This window comes from Pseudophryne corroboree, chromosome 3, assembly GCF_028390025.1.
Source record: "Pseudophryne corroboree isolate aPseCor3 chromosome 3, aPseCor3.hap2, whole genome shotgun sequence".
NCBI classification, from domain to species: Eukaryota; Metazoa; Chordata; class Amphibia; order Anura; family Myobatrachidae; genus Pseudophryne; species Pseudophryne corroboree.
In genome coordinates, this window is record NC_086446.1 from 507,978,368 (window position 1) to 508,003,068 (window position 24,701).

The following is a 24,701-nucleotide window of genomic DNA, read 5'->3' on the forward strand; positions in this document are numbered from 1 at the left end:
AACCATGCTGCACTGCAGGTGGGGCAGATGTAACATGCAGAGAGAGTTAGATTTGGGTGGGTTATATTGTTTCTGTGCAGGGTAAATACTGGCTGCTTTTTTTCTTTTTGGAGTGATGCGCCCGCAGCCATTTGTATACTCCCGAATACTGTGCAAACATTTGTTATATTAATGTTATATTAATGAGCAAACACCTGTTTTATTAATGTGCACTAGGCTGAGTGGGGCAGCAGCAGTGAACACACTACTGTTTAATTCAAAGGCATGAGGGCTTATAACAGTGGAAGCCCTGTCACACAGTGAGACAGAGACACGTGCCCTGAGTAGCGGAGTGTGGACTGGTAAACAGGGAGATGCCCTGTCACACAGCATTACTGATAGTGTGTTCATATTTAAGCAGTAAGCATCACATATAAGGTTACATTTGTGCCCAGGGATAAGTTGTGGGTAAATATAACACGTTATACCCTAAGTACAATCAATACAAAAGAAGATTATATGTGCACTGACCGCTGAATAGTATCCAACTTTATATACCAGTTGGGTCGACACAACTTAGGTCGACATGGGCATTAGGTCGACATGTACTAGGACGGCATGAACATCGCACGCAGGGCATGATGAATTACCTAGCAGGTGGTGTGGTTGGAGGAGTGGCGGGTGCGTGGGAGATGCGGATGGGGGAGAGGTGCAGGGGGTGGGGGAGGGGCGGTTGCGGAGTTGGCGCGGGTGGGGGAGGGTGTCCGGAGTCACCGGCGGGTGAGGTAGGGGCGGGTGCGGGGGTGCTGTAGGTGGAGGAGGGGCACTTGCAGAGGGGGCACGGATGGGGGAGGGGGTCAAGAGGTGCTGCGGGTGGGGGAGGGGCGGGTGCAGAGGGGGTGCGGATGGGGGAGGGGTTCCAGAAGTGTTGCGGGTGGGGGAGGGGATATGTAGATGCTGTTGGTGGGGGAGGGGCGGGGGCCACGGATGAAGGAGGGGGTCTGGAGGTGCTGTCCATGGGGGAGGGACGTGTGCAGGGAGGGTGCGTTTGGGGGAGGGGTTGCAAAGGTGCTGCTGGTGGGGGAGGGGTAGTTGCGGGGTGCCACGGATGGGGTCTATAGATGAGGTGGTGGAGGGGTGGCTGCGGGTGGGCAGGGAATGGGGGAGGGGGGCAGTAGGTGATGTGGGTGGGGAAGGGGCAGGTGGTGGAGGGGTGGGTGCAGACGGGGTGCTGCAGATGGGGGAGGTGGTCTGGAGGTGTTGCGGGTGGGGGAGGAGCGAAAACATGGGGGCCATAGAGATGGGTTCCAGAGGTGCTGCGGGTGGTGGAGGGGTGGGGCTGCCGTGGGGGGGGGGGGGGGAGAAAAGGTGCGGGGCTGTTGCGGATAGGGAAGGGGTTACGGAGGCGCTGTGGGTGGGGAAGAGGTGGGTGTGGGGGTGCTGCAAGTGGGGTAGGGGAGTGGGTAAGGGGTCGGGAGGCGCAGCAGGTGGGGGAGCAGTGGGGTTGAAGCTGCTGGGGAGTGGCAGGTGTGGGGGTGCCGCGGATGGGGTTAATAGGTGCTGCAGGTGGTGAAGTGGTAGATGCGGGGGTGCCGCGGTTTGGGTAGGGGGTCTGGAGGCGCCACAGGTGGGGGAGGGGCGGGTGCAGGGCTGTCATGGATGGGGTCCAGTGGGGCTGCGGGTGGGGGAGCGGCGGGTGCTGGTTCGCCAGGGGTGGGGGAGGGGCAGGCGCGGGATGGGTGTGCTGTGAGTGGGGTAGGGGGTCGGGAGGTGTAGCGGTTGGGGGAGGAGAGGGGTTAACGCGGGCGGGGGAGTGACAGGTGCGTGGGTGCTGCGGATGGGGGGTGGTTCCATAGGTGCTGCGGCTTATGGAGTGGCGGGTGTGAGGGCTCCACAGTTTGGGTAGGGCGCCTGGAGGCGCCACGGGTGGGAGACGAGCGGGGGTGCCACGAAAGGGGGTCCGGTGGCGATGCGGGTGGTGGGGTGCCGTGGGTGGAGGGGCGGGTGTGGGGGAGGGGCGGGTGCTGTGGGTGGGGGCGGGTGTGTGGGTGCTGCAGGTGGGGAAGTGGCGGGTGCGGGGGTGCTGCGAGTGGGGTAGGGGGTCGAGAGGCGCAGCGGATGGGGGAGGAGCGGAGTTGATGTGGGTGGGGGAGTGGCAGGTGCGGGGTTGCAGCGGATGGGGTCCATGGGTGCTGCGGGTGATGGAGTGGCGGGTGCGGGGTTCTGCGGTTTGGATAGGGGGTCTGGAGGCGCCACAGGTGGGGGAGGGGCGTTGCGAGGGTGCCACGGATGGGGGTGGGGGTCTCGGTAATAGAATCGGCGCCCGCTGGGTGGGAGGTATGGGACTAGTTCGGTGCACCGGCAGGACGCCCGCCGCACCTCTCCTGGCTACACACCGTCCTTACACCCGCACCCCACGCTGAGGATCCCTCCCTTATGCACCCCCAACTCACCCCCTACCGCATCCAGCCAGTGGGGGGTCACGCAGGGCGGCAGCCGGGGACGGAACACGGTGCACACACTCCCCAATCCCCAGCGCAGCACATACACAGCACAGCACATACACAGCTCCCTCCTACTGCCACTTCGCCCAACGCTCCGGCCACACCATTATGCCGCCCACCTGACAGCCAGCCCGCAACTCCGGGAACATGCACACCGGCACCCCAATTCACATCCCCGCCGCCAGGCACACACTGTGGAGGCCAGACCAAGTGCACCCGCCCGGAGCCAGGACGGGACACTGATCCAGGCACAGTGTGCTGCTGAGCGGGAGCTCCCTCCCGCAGCAGCAAAACGATAAGGTAAATACAGCAGGCAGGGAGTCCCCACTACCCGCATCTGCTCCAGGCACACACCCCAGAGGCACGCCTCCAAATTTCAGCACCATCTTCTCCTTCACACACACGAATACTCCACCCTCTCCAGTGGCGGAACTAGCGAGCGGTGGGCCCAGGTGCGACAAAATGCTTTGGGACCCCCCACATCCCATCCAAGTCCACCCCCTCACCCCTGGAGAGGATCTGGTGAGGGGGACCTGCTCAGGGCCAGAGAAATGGATACCTAGCAACAGTGCCGTAACTAGACATTTTAGCACTGTGTGCAAGAAACGGCATCGGAGCCCCACCCCTGCATGCTAAACAAAAATACATAGTGGTGTGGCTACGTGGGGAAGGGGTGTTGCCACAAAATAATACCAATTCATAAAACGGTACACAGTAGTCTCCATTATTCAAATTACGCCGCACAGTAGCACCACTACACCAGGTAGAGACCCTTTTACACCTTACAGCGGACAGATTCCTCTTTTTACACATTACAGCAGACAGCGTGCACTTTTTACACATAACGGCAGACAGCGTGCCCTTTTAACACATAACGGCAGACAGCGTGCACTTTTTACACATAACGGAAGACAGCGTGCCATTTTTACACATAACGGCAGACAGCGTGCCCTTTTTACACATAACGGCAGACCACGTGCCCTTGTTACACATAGCGGCAGACAGCGTACACTTTTTACACATAACGGTAGACAGCGAGCCCTTGTTACACATTACGGCAGACAGCATCCCCTTTTTACACATAACGGCAGACAGCGTCCCCTTTTTACACATTACGGCAGACAGCGTGCCCTTGTTACACATTACGGCAGACAGCGTCCCCATTTTTACACATTACGGCAGGCAGATTCCCCATTTTTACACATTGCGGCAGGCAGATTACCCCTTTTTACACATAGCGGCAGACCGCGTGCCCTTGTTACAGATAGCGGCAGACAGCGTACACTTTTTACACATAACGGCAGACAGCGTGCCCTTGTTACACATTACGGCAGACAGCATCCCCTTTTTACACATAACGGCAGACAGCGTCCCCTTTTTACACATTACGGCAGACAGCGTGCCCTTGTTACACATTACGGCAGACAGCGTCCCCATTTTTACACATTACGGCAGGCAGATTCACCATTTTTACACATTGCGGCAGGCAGATTACCCCTTTTTACACATAGCGGCAGGCAGATTACCCCTTTTTACACATAGCGGCAGGCAGTCCCCCATTTTTACACATTGCGGCAGGCTGATTCCCCCTTTTTACACATTACGTCAGGCAGTCCCCCCTTTTTACACATTGCGGCAGGCTGATTCCCCCTTTTTACACATTACGTCAGGCAGTCCCCCATTTTTACACATAGCGGCAGGCAGGCCCAAGAAAGAAAGAAAGAGAAAGAAAGAAAGAAAGAAAGAAAGAAAGAAAGAAAGAAAGAAAGAAAGAAAGAAAGAAAGAAAGAAAGAAAGAAAGAAAGAAAGAAAGAAAGAAGAAAGAAAAAGAGAAAAGAAAGAAAGAAGAATTATACTTACCCTCTCCGCCGGCTCAGGCTCCTCGGTGCAGCCGCGTCAGACGATTCCCGGGCAGTAGAGGAGGTGGAGGACGGAGGTGAAGAAGGGAGCCGCAGCAGCGCTTTGTTACTGGTGGAGGCGCTGCTGCTGCTGCCCCTCTGCTTCCCTATAGGCTGTTCTCGGAAGACAGCCTATAGTGAAGCAGAAGGGCAGCAGCAGCAGCGCCTCCACCAGTAACAAAGCGCTGCTGCGGCTCCCTCCTTCACCTCCCTCCTCCTCCTTCCCCCGTCAGTGCCGCTGCTCCTCTCCTCTCCGGGCGGCTGTGCGCTGCGGGCAGCGGTTGCCCGCAGCGCACAGCGGCATGTAATGAGTCAGTTTGACTCATTACATGCTTGGGCCCCTGGACAGAGGCGGGCCCCAGTGCAACGCACTGCTTGCACTGCCGGTAGTTCCGCCTCTGACCCTCTCCCCCCACCTCACATACACACACACACACACACACACACACAATCCCTTCACCATCCCTGCACATCCTACACTCAACCCTCAACACCTTATGAACCCCTAGCCCTCACACCACCACAATAAACACAACCCTCGCACACCCACAACTCCTCCAAACAACAAACCCCTCGCCCCACGTGCAACACCCACCGCACCCCACAAGCCCATCCCACAACCAAACTAGTCCCATACCTCCCACCCAGCGGGCGCCGATCCTCTTACCGAGGAGAACACATGCAATAAGCCAGATACCGCAGCGGCAGACGTTAGTACATCCCGCCCCCTGAGTCCCCCAGCATCCGCCCTTTCCCCACCTGCGACGCCACCAGGCCCCCATCCACGGCAACCCCGCACCCGCCCATTCCCCACCCGCAGCACCCACGCATCCGAACCTCCCCCACCCACAGCACCCCTGCCCCTCTCCCACACCCGTCCCTCCTCCACCCACAGCGCCCCACCATCCACATCGCCACCGGACCCCCATCCGTGGCACCCCCACAATGCCCCTCCCCCACCTGTGGCGCCTCCAGATACCCTATCCAAACCGCAGCACCCCGCACCCGCCACTCCACCACCCGCAGCACCTATGGACCCCATCCGCTGCACCCCTGCACCTGCCACTCCCCACCCGCATCAACTCCGCTCCCCCCCCACCCTCTGCGCCTCTCGACCCACTACCCCACTCGCAGCACCCCCACACCTGCCCCTTCCCCACCCGCAGCACCCACACACCCATCCCCACCCACAGCACCCGCCCCTCCACCCACGGCACCCCACCAACCGCATCGCCACCGGACCCCCATCCGTGGCACCCCAGCACCTGCCCCTCCCCCACCCGTGGCGCCTCCAGACCCCCTACCCAAACCGCAGAACCCTCGCAACCGCCACTCCACCAGCTGCAGCACCTATGGACCCACCCCCATCCGCAGCACCCACGCACCTGCTACTCCCCCACCTGCATTAACCCCCCTCCTCCCACACCCGCTACGCCTCCCGACCCCCTACCCACTCACAGCACACCCGCCCCACGCCTGTCCCTCCCCCACCCCCGTTGCCCCCGCCCCTCCCCCACCCCCGGCGCACCAGCACCCGCCCCTCCCCCACCCGCAGCCCCACTGGACCCCCATCCACGACACCCCCGCACCCGCCCCTCCCCCACCCGTGGCGCCTCCAGACCCCCTACCCAAACCGCGGCACCCCCGCACCAACCACTCCACCACCCGCAGCACCTATTAACCCCATCCACGGCTCCCCCGCACCTGCCACTCCCCCAGCCGCTTCAACCCCACTCCTCCCCCACCTGCTGCGCCTCTCGACCCCCTACCCACCCCCCTACCCCACTCGCAGCACCCTCACACCCAACCCTTCCCCACCCTCAGCGCCTCCGTAACCCCTCCCCCATCCGCAACAGCCCCGCACCTGCCCCTCCCCCACCCACGGCAGCCCCACCCCTCCACCACCCGCAGCACCTCCGGAACCCATCCCCCATCTATGGCCCCCACTTTTTCGCCCCTTCTCCACCCGCAACACACACGCACCTGCCACTCCATCACCCGCGTTAACCCCGCTCCTCCCCAACCCGCTATGCCTCCCAACCCCCTACCCCATTCACAGCACACACCCCCACCCCCGCCCCTCCCCCACTCCCGGAGCACCAGCACCCGCCCCTCCCCCACCCGCAGCCCCACCGGACCCCATCCACGACACCCCTGCACCTGCCCCTCCCCCACCTGCAACACCTCCAGACCACCTCCCCCATCTGCAGCACCCCGTCTTAACCCACCCGTCCACCACCTGCCCCTTCCTCACCCACAGCACCTCCTGCCCCCCTCCCCCATTCACCGCCCACCCGCAGCCACCCCTCCACCACATCATCTACAGACCCATCCGCGGCACCCCCGCAACCGCCAATCCCCCACCCCCAGCACCCCTCCCCCATCCGCATCTCCCACGCACCCGCCACTTCCCCAACCACACCACCTACTAGGTGATTCATCATGCCCTGCGTGCGATGTTCATGCCGTTGCAAAGGGCTACGGCACCTTAACCATCCCACACCCTTTGTCTGTGCAATATTTAACCACTCACAAAATTATGATTGGAAGTAATACTCCATATATTAAAAATATTGAATGCCCCAAGGGCGTGCAAGGGTTAAAGGGGCGTAGACCCTTGCAACGGTGTGAAGAGCGCCCGTAGGGCACGATGAATCACCTAGTTTATATATCTAATAAAAGTTAATATTTAACATTTATCCTAAGCTATATCGACTTGCACCACATTGTTACCCGTTTTTTCCTTTGCAGTACTGTTGTCTAACAGGTAGCAGGTAGCACACCCCTCTATGTGCCCAGATCTTTGGGTCAATATTTTGAAGTGTTTTTTTTGTTGTTGAACTGAACCTGTGCGGAAACCTTTGTGTTTTTGTTCTACTTTTTTTCTACACTGCAATTTAGATTTCAGTTTGAACACACCCCACCCAAATCTGATCTCTCTGCACATGTTACATCTGCCCCACCTGCAGTACAACGTTTTTGGTTTCTAACAAACCTGAATAAGGCCCTAAGTTCACTGTATTCAGGAAAGAGGTGACTGTAATATAAAATGGCAATAACTGAAAATACTTCATTAGTGGATATTAGGAAGTCAGTAATTAACTTTAGAGTTCATGCAAGTGACTGATGAAGCCATATCTAATGAAAAGGAATCAGTGATCCCTATAGGGATAGATTTTGGTGGCATATTGTGGTGGCATATTGGGTTCTTTCTGTAATATCTGTTAGTACAAAGTCTCAATGATAATCAGTTTATGGGGGGACTGATGCAGAGTTATACCTACGCCCGTTTTGTGTGTGTTCGCACTGAGCAGGCTCTGGAACTGAGTGTACAGTGGAGTCATACACATTGCAGCTGCATCTACACTTGCAATGAAAGGGGCATATTTCTGCTATACCAGTGCATTCTCACATTCCTGAAGACATTGTGGGCTATGTAGAGCTGGTCAGAAGCATGGTGGGCCTGATTCAGACGCGCATGAAGCAGTAGTACGGTAATGATGTAGCAGGAGGCGCCTGACATAAGTAGATAAGTAGATGCCTCCTGCTTGCAGTAGTGGTCTGTGCTGCGCTGGCGGCTGCAGTTCCTACAAAGAGGCCAGGAAATGTCCACCTTCTGATGGAGATCCTAGCCTTGGTACTCCCCCAAAGCGTCGGCAACATGCCACCATTATGGAAAATGGCGGCTGTTGCTGCCCCCTCCCCGTGTGGCAGCAGACTGTCAGTCTGACTGGCAGCTGTAGTGCATCCTAAGACGCGCAGTATGAATCCAGTGCATGTGCAAATTACCACTGTACCTATGTGCCGCACTTCCAACCTCAACATTCATCATGTTAACATTTAGTTTGATGCTGACATGAGAATGTTGACATGGTCATTGTTGACAGTGAACATGACATGTTCATCCTGTCAACACTGGCCAATGTCGACTTTCAGCATGTTGACATTGCAGAAGTGTTGACAGGGTCAGAATGTCAACACTTGTTTTAAGGGAAGTCTATACCTCTAAACCTGACCTTATCCCTGACTGCATACTGGAAGCAAGAATATGCATGTCTCCTGGAATAGCATTTGTACCTACTGTAGCTTAGCACTTGTGCGCACTGATGGAGATGGCAGGTATAGGAACAAGCATACACATAGGGACGGCCAGCTCACAGAGGTTAGTACAACTCTGCATATGGTAGAGTGCACTTTTCTGTGCCCTCAAAGTGGGAACATCTGCAGCCGAGTTGTATTCAACGCAAGTTGTAAAAATATGCCCCAATCTCACAGCAATCCCTATTTATCATCCCTGCCATTACTATTTACACATTACTCTATAGTGCCTCCATATATATGTTAGTCCAGTGATCCCCATGAACTATACTAGAACAATGATCTAAATCAGTATACTAGGTAACATTACTGCAACAAGCACGCAATACTGACCCTATTCTCTGCTGGGTAGTTTGCATCTACTATCTGTATTTCCTATACATACAGTAGGCTGTAGGTGAGGCAGCTTCCCTGTTCGACCAGATCCTGCAATTGTCTATAATATGCACAAATGGGTAGTGTAGAAAAAAACGCACAGGACATAGGTAAAGATGTATAATATAATACTGAAGTTGTATAATAGTGAATATATGCTGTTGATAAGGGCCTAACTTCTATGATACTGTATGTATCAAGAATCACAGAGGTAAATTGACACTTATTTTGAAAATCATGCAATTTGTGATTGAATGTCACTGACCCACAGGTTGCATTAGCACACCAATATAAGTCCTTCACTGTATTGAAAATTGTTAGGATTGTGACTTTACCACTTACCTGTATATAAAAGACACTAAGATCGCCCCAGAGACAGGTCCCACCCAGTACACCCAGTGGTAGTCCCAATAATTGGCAACCACTGCTGGGTCCAGAGCCCGAGCTGGATTCAAACAGGACCCGGATATGGAACCTCTGCAAGACAGAAGGAAACTGTAAGATCCCATACATTCCTGAGGCCACTCCATAGACCACACCATTCCCCCATGGAATCCACAAAACAAATTTATTTAAAGGCGTTGGCACCACAGCCCAGACCCCATGTTTCAGACACAATGCTCGGGTCATTTTTCTGTTTTATTTCATCTTGCTTAATTCTAACACATGTATACAGGTTGAGTATCCCTTATTCAAAATGCTTGGGACCAGAAGTATTTTGGATATTGGATTTTTCCGTATTTTGGAATAATTGCATACCATAATGAGATATCATGGTGATGGGACCTAAGTCTGAGCACAGAATGCATTTATGTTACCTATACACCTTATACACACTGCCTGAAGGTCATTTTAGCCAATATTTTTAATAACTTTGTGCATTAAACAATGTGTGTGTACATTCACACAATTCATTTATGTTTCATATACACCTTATACACACAAGAGAAAAGAACCTAAGCGCTTAGGTAAAAAAACACTGCACTAAGATTGTCAGCAGCCTCCTGATAAAGGGAATTGCCAATCCCTTGCATAAACGACTAACCAACAAAATAACAGGTGGCGCTTGACAATCAAAAGAATTTAAAAAGAACATTTATTTATATACAATGATTAAAGTTACAGCACACTCCCGGGAGGAATGAAATATTATAACAATGTTTCACAATATATAAAACTTCACAATAGTAAAAAACTGTGCACTGTATAGAAACTTCTTATTCAATTCCTCAGGGAACTAATTATAATCTATGAACTTCAATGCACATGTTTATAAAAAATATGTATGTGACTGTGCCTGAAGGATTAACACTATGTTTGATACACTGTATTGCAAAAAACACAATTGAGGTGTATAATTTGTATCTGTAAATAATAAGTAAATGAATATAATGTCATATCATAAGTCACTCACGTCTTGGTGTATCATAAGGTGCTGAATGCGTTTACAGATCCCAAAAGAATGCGGTAATTTCTTTTTTAAAAAGGTGGATAGGTAAATTTCCTCCGCTGGGCAGGAGCCTGTGATTTCCTTGCTCCCTGGTGTCGTCTCGCTAAGCTAACAGAGACACACACCAGAGCCACAGCGTTGAAGGTGATGCTGCACCGTGTAGTATACCTGAGTGGGCCGTGCAGGTAGATCTGTAAACCTCCGGTATCTCCGTCCTTGCAGACAGGAGGCTGTGATGTTGGTTTTCCGGGGTGCACCCGACTACGCTGGGCAGGAGCCTATGTTGACTTTGCTCCGTGTTGTCGTCTTGCTGTTAAATATGTGACGCGCACCAGAGCCTCAGCGGGTGTAACGATGCTGCACCGTGATGTATGCCTAAATGGCCGTGCAGGTGGATTGTATCGCCTCCGGTACCTCCGTGCTTGCAGATGGGAGGCTGTGTAAGCTGGTTTTCCGGAGGTCGCCGGTCTGCGCCGGACTGCAGGGGAACAACACCCGTCAATACCTCTTCCCCAGATGACGTGGTCAGCCGTGGCAACGGGGATATGAGAGGGGGTGCAGATGCAAATGCTCCCGATAATATCACTGTAAAAGTGATCTAATCTGCACAAGTGTTGCGTGGGTGCAGCAGCTGATGAAGGTGTAAGTTCTTATAAGAACAGCCTCCGGAGATACCGGAGGTTTACAGATCTACCTGCACGGCCCACTCAGGTATACTACACGGTGCAGCATCACCTTCAACGCTGTGGCTCTGGTGTGTGTCTCTGTTAGCTTAGCGAGACGACACCAGGGAGCAAGGAAATCACAGGCTCCTGCCCAGCGGAGGAAATTTACCTATCCACCTTTTTAAAAAAGAAATTACCGCATTCTTTTGGGATCTGTAAACGCATTCAGCACCTTATGATACACCAAGACGTGAGTGACTTATGATATGACATTATATTCATTTACTTATTATTTACAGATACAAATTATACACCTCAATTGTGTTTTTTGCAATACAGTGTATCAAACATAGTGTTAATCCTTCAGGCACAGTCACATACATATTTTTTATAAACATGTGCATTGAAGTTCATAGATTATAATTAGTTCCCTGAGGAATTGAATAAGAAGTTTCTATACAGTGCACAGTTTTTTACTATTGTGAAGTTTTATATATTGTGAAACATTGTTATAATATTTCATTCCTCCCGGGAGTGTGCTGTAACCTTATACACACAGCCTGAAGATCATTTAATACAATATTATTAATAACGTTGTGTATTAAACAAAGTTTGTGTACATTGAGCCATCAGAAAACAAAGGTTTCACTATCTCACTCTCACTCAAAAAATTCCGTATTTCGGAATATTCCGTATTTTGGAATATTTGGATATGGGATACTCAACCTGTAGTACCAATGGGATCCGGTCAGGATCCCGGCGATCAGGATCCCAGAAGTCTAAATACTGACGCCGGAAACCCGACACTGCTCGGATTACCAATGCCGGGATCCCGACATGGATCGCAATGCCACCACCGGGATGTAAGGGGGGGTGGTTAGGTTGAGGCTGTGGGGAGGGGGTTACAGTTAGGCTGCGGGGCAGGGGTGTTAGGGTTAGGCACCATCGGGGAGGGTTGGGGGGGGGGGGAGTGTTATGGCCAGGCTGCGGGTAAGGAGGGTTGGGGAGGTTTGATTAGGGGTAGCATAGTTGCCTAGTAGAGGTTGGAATTCTGAGCGTCGTGGTGCCACTGTCCGTATTCTGACTGCCGGCATCCCAAGCGCTGGGTTCCCGACACAATCCCATACGAGTAAACAAAACTATCCTTGTATACTGGTGTCATCTGTAAGTTCATACTGTGTGATGGCAGAAGCAAGTTACAAAATTATAAAGGCAGATCCTGGATCATCTAATAACTTAGAAACACCTCTGTTTTAAGGCAACTGACCAAAATAAAATATAGAAAGCTAACATATATTTGGGAATGTATAGTATTCATCCCAGCATTTTTGGTTAAAAAATAAATCATCCGGAAACCCCAACAACTGGTAAGCATTTGAAGTGTTAATCTATAATGACTGATCCAAACTCCCAATTGGTTTAGAAACCCAAGCCCAATTTGCACGACAATCCTGGTAGGGCATAGGTAAGTGGACAGCCTTATACCAATTGTGATTTGCTGCTACAATAGATTTTTTATTTTTTTTATAATGTTTGCTTTGCTTTTCATTATAAATGAGAGAATTCCAGAGTTTTATATGCCATGCAACTGTGTACTGTATAAAGACAACGAGAGATGCTTGTCTGTACAAGAGTCATCTGTGCAATTTATACAGCAGATAAAGGTCACATGCTTCCTCATAGCTGACTTCATACTGATGCAATATTTAATATTAAATGCAAGTGGTGCTGTAAGTGTGGCAACCAAAGGATCTTGGGGCCTAATTCAAACCTGATCGCAGCAGCAATTTTTTTTCTAATGGGCAAAACCATGTGCAGTGCAGGTGGGGCAGATATACTGTAACATGTGCAGAGAGAGTTAGATTTGGGTGGGGTGTGTTCAAACTGAAATCTAAATTGCAGTGTAAAAATAAAGCAGACAGTATTTACTCTGCATAGAAACAAAATAACCCACCCAAATCTAACTCTCTCTGCACATGTATCTGCCCCACCTGCAGTGCACATGGGCCCTCATTCCGAGTTGTTCGCTCGGTATTTTTCATCGCATCGCAGTGAAAATCCGCTTAGTACGCATGCGCAATGTTCGCACTGCGACTGCGCCAAGTAACTTTACTATGAAGAAAGTAATTTTACTCACGGCTTTTTCTTCGCTCCGGCGATCGTAATGTGATTGACAGGAAATGGGTGTTACTGGGCGGAAACACGGCGTTTCAGGGGCGTGTGGCTGAAAACGCTACCGTTTCCGGAAAAAACGCAGGAGTGGCCGGGGAAACGGTGGGAGTGCCTGGGCGAACGCTGGGTGTGTTTGTGACGTCAACCAGGAACGACAAGCACTGAAATGATCGCACAGGCAGAGTAAGTCTGGAGCTACTCAGAAACTGCTAAGTAGTTAGTAATCGCAATATTGCGAATACATCGGTCGCAATTTTAAGAAGCTAAGATACACTCCCAGTAGGCGGCGGCTTAGCGTGTGTAACTCTGCTAAATTCGCCTTGCGACCGATCAACTCGGAATGAGGGCCATGGTTTTGCCAATTAGAGAAAGATTTTGCTGCTGCAATCAGGCCCTTAGTTGGGTATATAAGTCTTTGATATATATTTTACAGATATAATTACAGTATGTATTATACAGAACACTTACACCTGTTCTATTATATCATAATGTCATAGCTCATTTATAGCTTACCAAAACCATCTGAATTCTCACCTGTACCAATGTTATCTGTCTTTTTACACTATGAAAAGACATCCCCAAACTGCTCACTACAGCTCTCTCTTATGCAAACTCATGTATGTTTTTTGATGTAATAATTGGTTTGTAATTGGCATTGCATGTGTGGGGAAGTTGCACAGTGAAACATAGTTTATTATTGCATGCTCTCTGGTGTTTACCTCCTTTGATCATTTGGTCATTGTGGTCAGGTGTACTATATCTTTACATTTATGGAGGTGTATTCATGGTGTAAAGGAAACAGTGTGATTCCTGATTAGTAAAAAAAAATTGATATATATATATATATATATATATATATATATATCAAACACTGAGCAACATCCCCAAACAGGTAATTTCAACTTTAAACTTGTCATTTATTTTGTACAGTCTGGACATGGCTAATAATAACAAATGCACAGACAAAATTCTTTAAGCTATGTGTGCAAATGCTAGGAGCTTAGGAGACAAGATTCCAGAGCTAATTGCGATAATGACAAGGGATAACCTGGATTTTGTGGCAATTACAGAGTCATGGTGCAATGAAAATCATGACTGGGACATAGCTATACCAGGATACAATTTATTTAGGAAGGATAGAATAGGAAGAATAGGAGGAGGGGTAGCAATGTATGTGAAAAAAAAGCATAAATGCTACTTTAATACAAAATATTGAAGACAAAACTGAGGCCCTTTGGGTCACCATAGAAACCGGGGAGAAGGATGTTATTCGCATTGGGGTGATCTATAGACCACCAGGCCAGGGGCAGGATTTGGACAGAAACCTATTGTTGGACATCACTAAAATGGCTTTAAAGGGAGAAGTCATAATCATGGGAGACTTTAATTTACCTGATGTAAATTGGGAGGGGTCTTTTGCAAATTCAGCTACAAGTGGCAAATTTCTACATTCCTTACAGGGAGCATCTCTCAAGCAATTGGTGACGGAGCCCACTCGCAAAGATTCAATATTAGATTTAATTCTTACAAATGGTGATAGGATATCCGACATATATGTGGGTGAGCACCTGGGATCCAGTGATCATCAAGCAGTATGGTTTAGTATAAAGACAGGATCCAACTCCTGTCACACAAAAACAAAGGTGTTGGATTTTAGAAATGCTGATTTTGCAAAAATGGGGAGATGTTTAAGTGATTCATTGGCGGACTGGTGGAACTTGGAAGGAGTGCAGGAGAGGTGGGAAAAACTGAAAAGTGCAATACTAAGTGCAACTGATCTTTGCATCAAAAGGGTTAGGAAAAGCACCAGGAAAAGGAAGCCAGTGTGGTTCACAAAAGAAGTATCAACTAGTGTGAAAGCAAAAAAGATGGCTTTTAGGAAATACAAACAGACTCAAAATAATAATGACAAAGAGGTGTATCTTGACAGACGGAAGGATGCTAAGAAAGTGATCAGACGTGCAAAGGCAGAAGCTGAGGAAAAAATGGCCCAGTCAGTAGATAAAGGGGGCAAAACTTTTTTTTAAGTATATAAGTGAAAGGAGAAAATCAAATGGAGGAATAATAAGACTTAAGACAGAGAGTGAGAATTTGGTGGAGGGAGACAAGGCAATAGCAGATCACCTAAATAATTATTTTTTCTCAGTATTTACTACAGAAGAAGGGATGGGGCCACAGTTAAGTTGCAAGGACATTCATAAAAATAAGGTAGATGAAAGTACATTTACAGAGGAGAAGGTCCTAACAGAACTTTCACAACTAAAAGTGGATAAATCAATGGGACCAGATGGGATACACCCAAGGATACACAAAGAGCTAAAAGATGTGCTGGTTACACCGTTAACAGAATTATTTAACCAGTCACTAAATACAGGTGCCATTCCGGAGGACTGGAAAAGAGCAAATGTAGTTCCACTGCACAAAAGTGGAAGCAAGGAAGAAGCAAGTAACTACAGACCAGTAAGCCTTACATCAGTAGTGGGGAAAGTATTGGAAAAACTATTAAAAGAAAGAGTTGTGGAATATCTTAAATCAAACCACTTACAGGATCCAAAACAGCATGGATTTACTGGTGGTAGATCATGTCAAACAAATCTTATTGACTTTTTTGACTCTGTGACGAAAATAATAGGTCAAGGGGGAGATGTAGATGTAGCATACCTAGACTTTAGTAAGGCATTTGACACTGTCCCACATCGCAGACTGCTAAATAAACTTGAAAGCGTGGGGGTGGATTATAAAATAGTTAAATGGATAAGAACCTGGTTGCAGGATAGGAAACAGACAGTTGTAGTTAATGGAGTGCAATCTATGGAGGGAAATGTTACCAGTGGAGTACCCCAGGGATCTGTACTTGGTCCAGTTCTCTTTAATATATTTGTTGGTGACATTGCAGATGGTATTGAAGGGAAGGTATGCCTTTTTGCAGATGATACAAAGATATGCAACAGGGTAGACACACCGAGAGGGGTAAAACAAATGATTGATGACCTAGCTAGGCTTGAGAAATGGTCAAGAATGTGGCAACTACAGTTTAATGCTAAAAAATGCAAAATCATGCACTTGGGTCTCAAAAACCAAAGGCTAAATATAGTATCAAGGGTACTATAATGGAAACTACTGAGGAGGAAAGGGATTTAGGAGTCACTATTTCAAGTGACTTGAAGGCAGGAAAGCAATGCAACAAAGCAGGGCCGGATTAACAATGGGGCGGATGGAGCTGCAGCTCCAGGCCCCCCATTGAAAATAGGCCCAGAGCTCGCCACAGTGAAGAGGTCGAGGCCCATAACCACCGGCATTACGAGTCACACTGACTCATTGTATGCTGCGGCGAGACAGTGCGCCGGCCCCCAGTTTACAAATCAGAAATCCTGGCCAGAGCAGGAGGAGGGTCCGCTGACGTTCTCTTCTCCAGCCAGCGTCTCCTCCCCACAGGTTACTGAACTGCCCGGCTGGGGAGGAGGAGAAGCACCTCTCCCCTCTACTCTCAGCTCCTCCTCCAAAAAAAACTTTAGTACCGCTAATGAGGAGGACTGGCCGGCCGGAGGGGGAAAAGCCAGGAGGGGCACCGCAATGTAACGTGTGCCACACCACGCAGGTCAGCACCTTCCCCCCGCCGCCCACACTGCACTGGCCAGAACCATCCCCTGCCGCCTCCCGCGCCGCACACAGCGCCAGCTGGCACCTAACCTCCAGTCCCCTCGCCGCCTCTTCTCCCGCACCGCACAGGTGCACAATGCGCTGGCCGGTACCTTTCCCCCCTCCTGCGCCGCACACCGCGCTGCTGCTACCCTCCCGGCCAGCACCACCCCTAGCCGCCTACCTCTGCCCACTTCCCACACTACGCTGCCCCCACCCCAACTCACTTTCGTCCTGCCTCAGGCTGGCCTTGGAGCCAGGGGGATATATGGAACAGGCGCTGTAAGTGGTGAGTGACACACACGCTCGCACTATCTCTCTCTCTCTCACACACATACACTCTCACTATCTCTCTCAAACACACACTCACTCACACACACACACACACACACGGGCTACCTGGTGCAATGTATATGTGGGGCTACCTGGTGCAACGTATATGTGGGGCTACCTGGTGCAACGTATATGTGGGGCTACCTGGTGCAACATATATGTGGGGCTACCTGGTGCAATGTATATGTGGGGCTACCTGGTGCAACGTATATGAGGGGCTACCTGGTGCAACGTATATGAGGGGCTACCTGGTGCAACGTATATGAGAGGCTACCTGGTGCAACATATATGAGGGCTACCTGGTGCAACATATATATGAGGGGCTACCTGGTGCAACATATATGAGGGGCTACCTGGTGCAACATACTGTATATGAGGGGCTACCTGGTGCAATGTATATGAGGGACTACCTAGCGCAACGTGTGTAAGGGGCTACGTGGCGCAACGTGTGTAAAGGGCTACCTGGCGCAATGTGTGTAAGGGGCTACCTGGCGCAACGTGTGTAAGGGGCTACCTGGCGCAATGTGTGTATAAGGGGCTACCTGGCGCAATGTGTGTATAAGGGGCTACCTGTCGCAGTGTGTGTAAGGGTCTACTTGGCGCAATGTGCATACAGGGCTCTGCCTGGCACAACATGCATAATGGACTACCTGTCCCTGTTTTCAATGGGGAGAGGGGGGGGGTGCCAAAGGAAACATTTGCCCTGGGTGCCACAAGGTCTAGAACCAGCCCTGACTACATATACAGACTAGGAGCGGAGGGGGCACACTGATGCATATACAGACTAGGAGGGGAGGGGGGCACACTGACGCATATACAGACTAGGAGGGGAGGGGAGGGGGGCACACTGACACATATACAGACTAGGAGGGGAGGGGGCACACTGACACATATACAGACTAGGATGGGGCACACTGACGCATATACAGACTAGGAGGGGAGGGGGGCACACTGACGCATATACAGACTAGGATGGGGCACACTGATGCATATACAGACTAGGAGGGGAGGGGGGCACACTGACGCATATACAGACTAGGATGGGGCACACTGACGCATATACAGACTAGGAGGGGAGGGGGGCACACTGACGCATATACAGACTAGGAAGGGGCACACTGACGCATATACAGACTAGGAGGGGAGGGGAGCACACTGACGCATATACAGACTAGGATGGGGCACACTGATGCATATACAGACTAGGATGGGGCACACTGATGCATATACAGACTAGGAGGGGAGGGGGGCACACTGACGCATATACAGACTAGGATGGGGCACACTGACGCATATACAGACTAGGAGGGGAGGGGGGCACACTGACGCATATACAGACTAGGATGGGGCACACTGATGCATATACAGACTAGGAGGGGAGGGGGGCACACTGACGCATATACAGACTAGGATGGGGCACACTGACGCATATACAGACTAGGAGGGGAGGGGGGCACACTGACGCATATACAGACTAGGATGGGGCACACTGACGCATATACAGACTAGGATGGGGCACACTGATGCATATACAGACTAGGAGGGGAGGGGGGCACAATGACGCATATACAGACTAGGATGGGGCACACTGACGCATATACAGACTAGGAGGGGAGGGGGCACACTGACGCATATACAGACTAGGATGGGGCACACTGACGCATATACAGACTAGGAGGGGAGGGGGCACACTGACGCATATACAGACTAGGATGGGGCACACTGATGCATATACAGACTAGGAGGGGAGGGGGGCACACTGACGCATATACAGACTAGGATGGGGCACACTGACGCATATACAGACTAGGAGGGGAGGGGGCACACTGACGCATATACAGACTAGGATGGGGCACACTGACGCATATACAGACTAGGAGGGGAGGGGGGCACACTGACGCATATACAGACTAGGATGGGGCACACTGATGCATATACAGACTAGGAGGGGAGGGGGGCACACTGACGCATATACAGACTAGGATGGGGCACACTGACGCATATACAGACTAGGAGGGGAGGGGGCACACTGACGCATATACAGACTAGGATGGGGCACACTTATGCATATACAGACTAGGAGGGGAGGGGGCACACTGACGCATATACAGACTAGGATGGGGCACACTGACGTATATACAGACTAGGAGGGAAGGGGGGCACACTGATGCATATACAGACTAGGATGGGGCACACTGACGTATATACAGACTAGGAGGGGAGGGGGCACACTGACGCATATACAGACTAGGATGGGGCACACTGACGCATATACAGACTAGGAGGGGAGGGGGCACACTGACGCATATACAGACTAGGAGGGGAGGGGGCACACTGACGCATATACAGACTAGGATGGGGCACACTGACGCATATACAGACTAGGAGGGGAGGGGGGCACACTGACGCATATACAGACTAGGATGGGGCACACTGACACATATACAGACTAGGAGGGGAGGGGGGCACACTGACGCATATACAGACTAGGATGGGGCACACTGACGCATATACAGACTAGGAGGGGAGGGGGGCACACTGACGCATATACAGACTAGGATGGGGCACACTGACGCATATACAGACTAGGAGGGGAGGGGGGCACACTGACGCATATACAGACTAGGATGGGGCACACTGATGCATATACAGACTAGGAGGGGAGGGGGGCACACTGACGCATATACAGACTAGGATGGGGCACACTGACGCATATACAGACTAGGAGGGGAGGGGGCACACTGACGCATATACAGACTAGGATGGGGCACACTGACGCATATACAGACTAGGAGGGGAGGGGGCACACTGACGCATATACAGACTAGGAGGGGAGGGGGCACACTGACGCATATACAGACTAGGATGGGGCACACTGACGCATATACAGACTAGGAGGGGGGCACACTGACGCATATACAGACTAGGATGGGGCACACTGACACATATACAGACTAGGAGGGGAGGGGGGCACACTGACGCATATACAGACTAGGATGGGGCACACTGACGCATATACAGACTAGGAGGGGAGGGGGGCACACTGACGCATATACAGACTAGGATGGGGCACACTGACGCATATACAGACTAGGAGGGGAGGGGGGCACACTGACGCATATACAGACTAGGATGGGGCACACTGATGCATATACAGACTAGGAGGGGAGGGGGGCACACTGACGCATATACAGACTAGGATGGGGCACACTGACGCATATACAGACTAGGAGGGGAGGGGGCACACTGACGCATATACAGACTAGGATGGGGCACACTTATGCATATACAGACTAGGAGGGAAGGGGGGTACACTGATGCATATACAGACTAGGATGCGGCACACTGACGTATATACAGACTAGGAGGGGAGGGGGCACACTGACGCATATACAGACTAGGATGGGGCACACTGACGCATATACAGACTAGGAGGGGAGGGGGCACACTGACGCATATACAGACTAGGAGGGGAGGGGGGCACTCTGACGCATATACAGACTACGATGGGGCACACTGACGCATATACAGACTAGGAGGGGAGGGGGCACACTGACGCATATACAGACTAGGATGGGGCACACTTATGCATATACAGACTAGGAGGGGAGGGGGCACACTGACGCATATACAGACTAGGATGGGGCACACTGACGCATATACAGACTAGGAGGGGAGGGGGCACACTGACGCATATACAGACTAGGATGGGGCACACTGACGTATATACAGACTAGGAGGGAAGGGGGGCACACTGATGCATATACAGACTAGGATGGGGCACACTGACGTATATACAGACTAGGAGGGGAGGGGGCACACTGACGCATATACAGACTAGGATGGGGCACACTTATGCATATACAGACTAGGAGGGGAGGGGGCACACTGACGCATATACAGACTAGGATGGGGCACACTGACGTATATACAGACTAGGAGGGAAGGGGGGCACACTGATGCATATACAGACTAGGATGGGGCACACTGACGTATATACAGACTAGGAAGGGAGGGGGCACACTGACGCATATACAGACTAGGATGGGGCACACTGACGCATATACAGACTAGGAGGGGAGGGGGCACACTGACGCATATACAGACTAGGAGGGGGGCACTCTGACGCATATACAGACTACGATGGGGCACACTGACGCATATACAGACTAGGAAGAAAGGGGGGCACAGTAATGGGTAGCTATACAGACTAGGAGGTGAGGGTCACACACTAATGCATGTAGTTTGAAGGACACACTCCTTTTCTGTGGCCATTTCCCCTTTTTAGGTGCGCGCAACAGTAATCCCGTTTCATTTCCCATACCCCCACTTCAAAATTCCCACTTTGACGACCACTGTATGTATGTGTGTATGGGTCTGTTGTTCTGCTCCTCTATTAAATGGTTGAAGGTAGGCACTATGACCTCCACGGAGATAGCCACACCCATGCCACAGGCAACACCCCCTATTTAGACCACCCTCACTACAACGCTTGCCAATGCACACTATAGGCCCTTCATACATTTCAGCTCCAGGCCCATGTGGACCTTAATCTGGCACTGCAACAAAGCAATGAGAAAGGCAAGTCAGATGCTTGGTTGCATAGGGAGAGGAATCAGTAGCAGGAAAAAAGAAGTGATAATGCCACTGTATAGGTCATTGGTGCGGCCCCATCTGGAATACTGTGTCCAGTTCTGGAGACCATATCTCCAGAAGGATATAAATACATTAGAGAGTGTACAAAGAAGGGCAACTAAAATGGTGCATGGCCTACATCACAAAACGTACCCAGAAAGGCTAAAAGATCTTAACATGTATAGTTTGGAGGAGAGAAGGGAAAGGGGAGACATGATAGAAACTTTCAGATATATCAAGGGTCTTAACAAAGTTCAGGAGGGAAACATTCTTCAAAGGAAGAGAAGTATTAGAACTCGAGGACATACACTGAGACTGGAGGGGGGAAGGTTCAGGGGAAATTTAAGGAAAAATTACTTCACAGAAAGGGAAGTGGATAAGTGGAATAGTCTCCCATCAGAGGTGGTAGAGGCTAAGACTGTAGAGCAATTTAAACATGCTTGGGATAGGCATATGAATATCCTTACAAATAATTAAGGTTCAAAAAGGGTTGAGATTACCTAAAGGATAAAAAAAAAGGGGCAGACTAGATGGGCCAAGTGGTTCTTATCTGCCGTCAAATTCTATGTTTCTATGTTTCTATGTTACCAATGTACAGGTAAACATACATAGCTAAAAATGATAGTTTAAAGATAGTAGCAATATAGCAGAATTTAAAACCTAGATAACTTGAAGGGAAGTTCTTTGATTGTACACATTGGGACTGATTCATTTAGCTGTAAGACCCCTCAGTAGCCCTGTGTATTATATTTCTGTGTCCACTGCTGCCAATTATAGTAATGAAAACAACGCTAATTGCTGCTTGCACCCATATGAATTTCTAGCAAACATATTACCTACACGTCATCTGGTGACATACCATGTAATGCTATTACCGGAACCTTGTGACTGTTTGATTTGGCATCAATGTGTTTCCGTTCAACATATGGGATGTAATATCAATCAACCTTATCAAGGGGGTTAAGCGTTTTGCTATTCTTACCCTGCTATAATTCCAGTTATAACAGTGAAACCAATAGAGTATGGAGCCAGGGAGGTCCTGCTTCTCTCGTCCACTGCTCCCATCACTACAGCGAAAACCAAGAAGAAACTGAAGACTATTTCTACTCCGACCGCTTTGGCTAGTGACGTTTCACTGTCCACCATGCAGGCTGCTCCGCTGCGATTCACAAATGAAAGATCATCTGCCAGTCCCTTGAAGAAGCACATGGGAAACATTCACAGGAATTGTGGCAAGAAAATATGTATCACACTACTGTGGGGAACAGGCAATCTCAGGCGCCAGAACATGAGATGAAAGCCAAGGGTATATATGTGAACTGTCATAGGACCAAAGACAGTATTTTCATGGGCTTCATTTCACCCTTTCTTTTTATTAAAGATCACATTCTTGATGATTAAATAATGCATAAGTGTGGTATACATGATTATTGCTCTAGTATAATCTACAAAGTATATTGTTAAAGCTGAACTACCACCTAGTAAAATATTTTACCAGTACGCCACTCCCCATAGCTCCAGTGGTGGCTCTGTGCCTCTTAACCGTTCCTCTTTCAACCCAAGCGGAAAATGGGGGTTGTGGAGATTATGAGATTGCAGATTGTGATTGGTCCTCCTGATCAGTACTCCGTTCTGGCAACATTTGAAGATGATGAGCGTAGACAGAGTTGGTCAGCAACCATCGATGGTCTGAGTGGCGATCATGACTAGTTTCATCGATGGTAGGCACTGATTGTAAACATCAGTGATGGAACTACAATGGTTAGTGTTGGCCGCCATCTGCATATGTATGGGCGCTGTCTGCGCATGGTTTCTAGCCAAACGTTTAAAACCATCTACCATTAATGACAGAGTCACCAATGGTCAACAGTAAGAGTAGCTGATCTGCATTACAGAACAAGATGCACCAGACCACAGAGTTCCAGCTAGTGGACGGGGACACCTTAGTAAAAATGTCTATATAAGGTTAAATTTAGTGCAGCTTTAAAATATACAGTACATTTTGCATACAAGAGCTCTGTATTGCCATCAGGTGGTAACATGTGGACTTGCATTTTTATCCCTTCTAGGCTTCTCCCCTCTCATACATACCCAGAGCCGGCCATAGGCATAGGCAAACTAGGCAATTGCCTAGGGCATTTGATATGCTTAGGGGCATCAGCAGCTTCTGCTGATTAAAATGATATGCGACATGACTATATTCTGTGTGTAGCATTTCATATGCAGATACAGCCACAGTCTCACACAGTATATAGGCATGCTGCATATCAATTTAATCAGCAGAAGCTGCTTGTGCATCCTAGCCACATAGCAATGCAAATAAGATGCATTTTCATTGAAAAAAATGTGTCCAATTTTAGCACTGAGGCAAGATTTATGAGGACACATCTGTATCCAAGCAGAGGCAGAGGTCACAGTGTTAGTGGCAGTGTGAGTGCTGTGTGCATGTGAGTGGGTTGGTTGTGCAGTAGTGTTCGGAATATGTGTAAGGAGCATTATGTGTGTCATGTAAAAATGCATTAATAATGTGCAACATATGTGTAAGGGGCACTATGTGTGTCATTATGTGTATAAGGGCATTAATAATGTGCGGCATATGTGTAACAGGGTACTACTGTATGTGTGGCATTATGTGTATAGGGGCGCTAAAAATGTGCAGCAAATGTGTAGGGGGCACTATGTGTGTCATTATGTGTATAAGGGAATTAATAATGTGCAGCATATGTGTAAGGGACATTATGTGTAAAAGGGCATTAATAAAGGTTGTCATGTGTAAGGCACAGTATGTTTATAAGGACATTAATAATGTGTCTCATATGTGTAAGGAGCATTACTGTGTGGCATTATGTGTATAAGGTGCTCTATGTGGCATTGCGTATAGAAAGGGTACTACTGTGTCATCTAATGTGAATAAAGAGCAATAGGGTGTGGTGTAATGTGAATAAGGAGAAAT

The 24,701-nt window shown here is 49.8% G+C and overlaps 1 protein-coding gene across 5 annotated transcripts in view; it reads right to left on the bottom strand.

The window, feature by feature from the left end:
* LOC135056182 (aquaporin-8-like) overlaps nucleotides 1–24,701 on the bottom strand; it is a 201,524-nt gene that overhangs the window by 11,029 nt on the left and 165,794 nt on the right. For all 5 annotated transcript variants that reach the window (XM_063961038.1, XM_063961035.1, XM_063961037.1 and 2 more), the window contains 2 exons: nucleotides 22,731–22,942; nucleotides 9,197–9,331 (listed from right to left, as the gene is read on the bottom strand). In XM_063961038.1, the coding sequence (XP_063817108.1) occupies nucleotides 9,197–9,331; nucleotides 22,731–22,942 (347 nt within the window). The remainder of the gene's footprint in view (nucleotides 1–9,196; nucleotides 9,332–22,730; nucleotides 22,943–24,701) is intronic.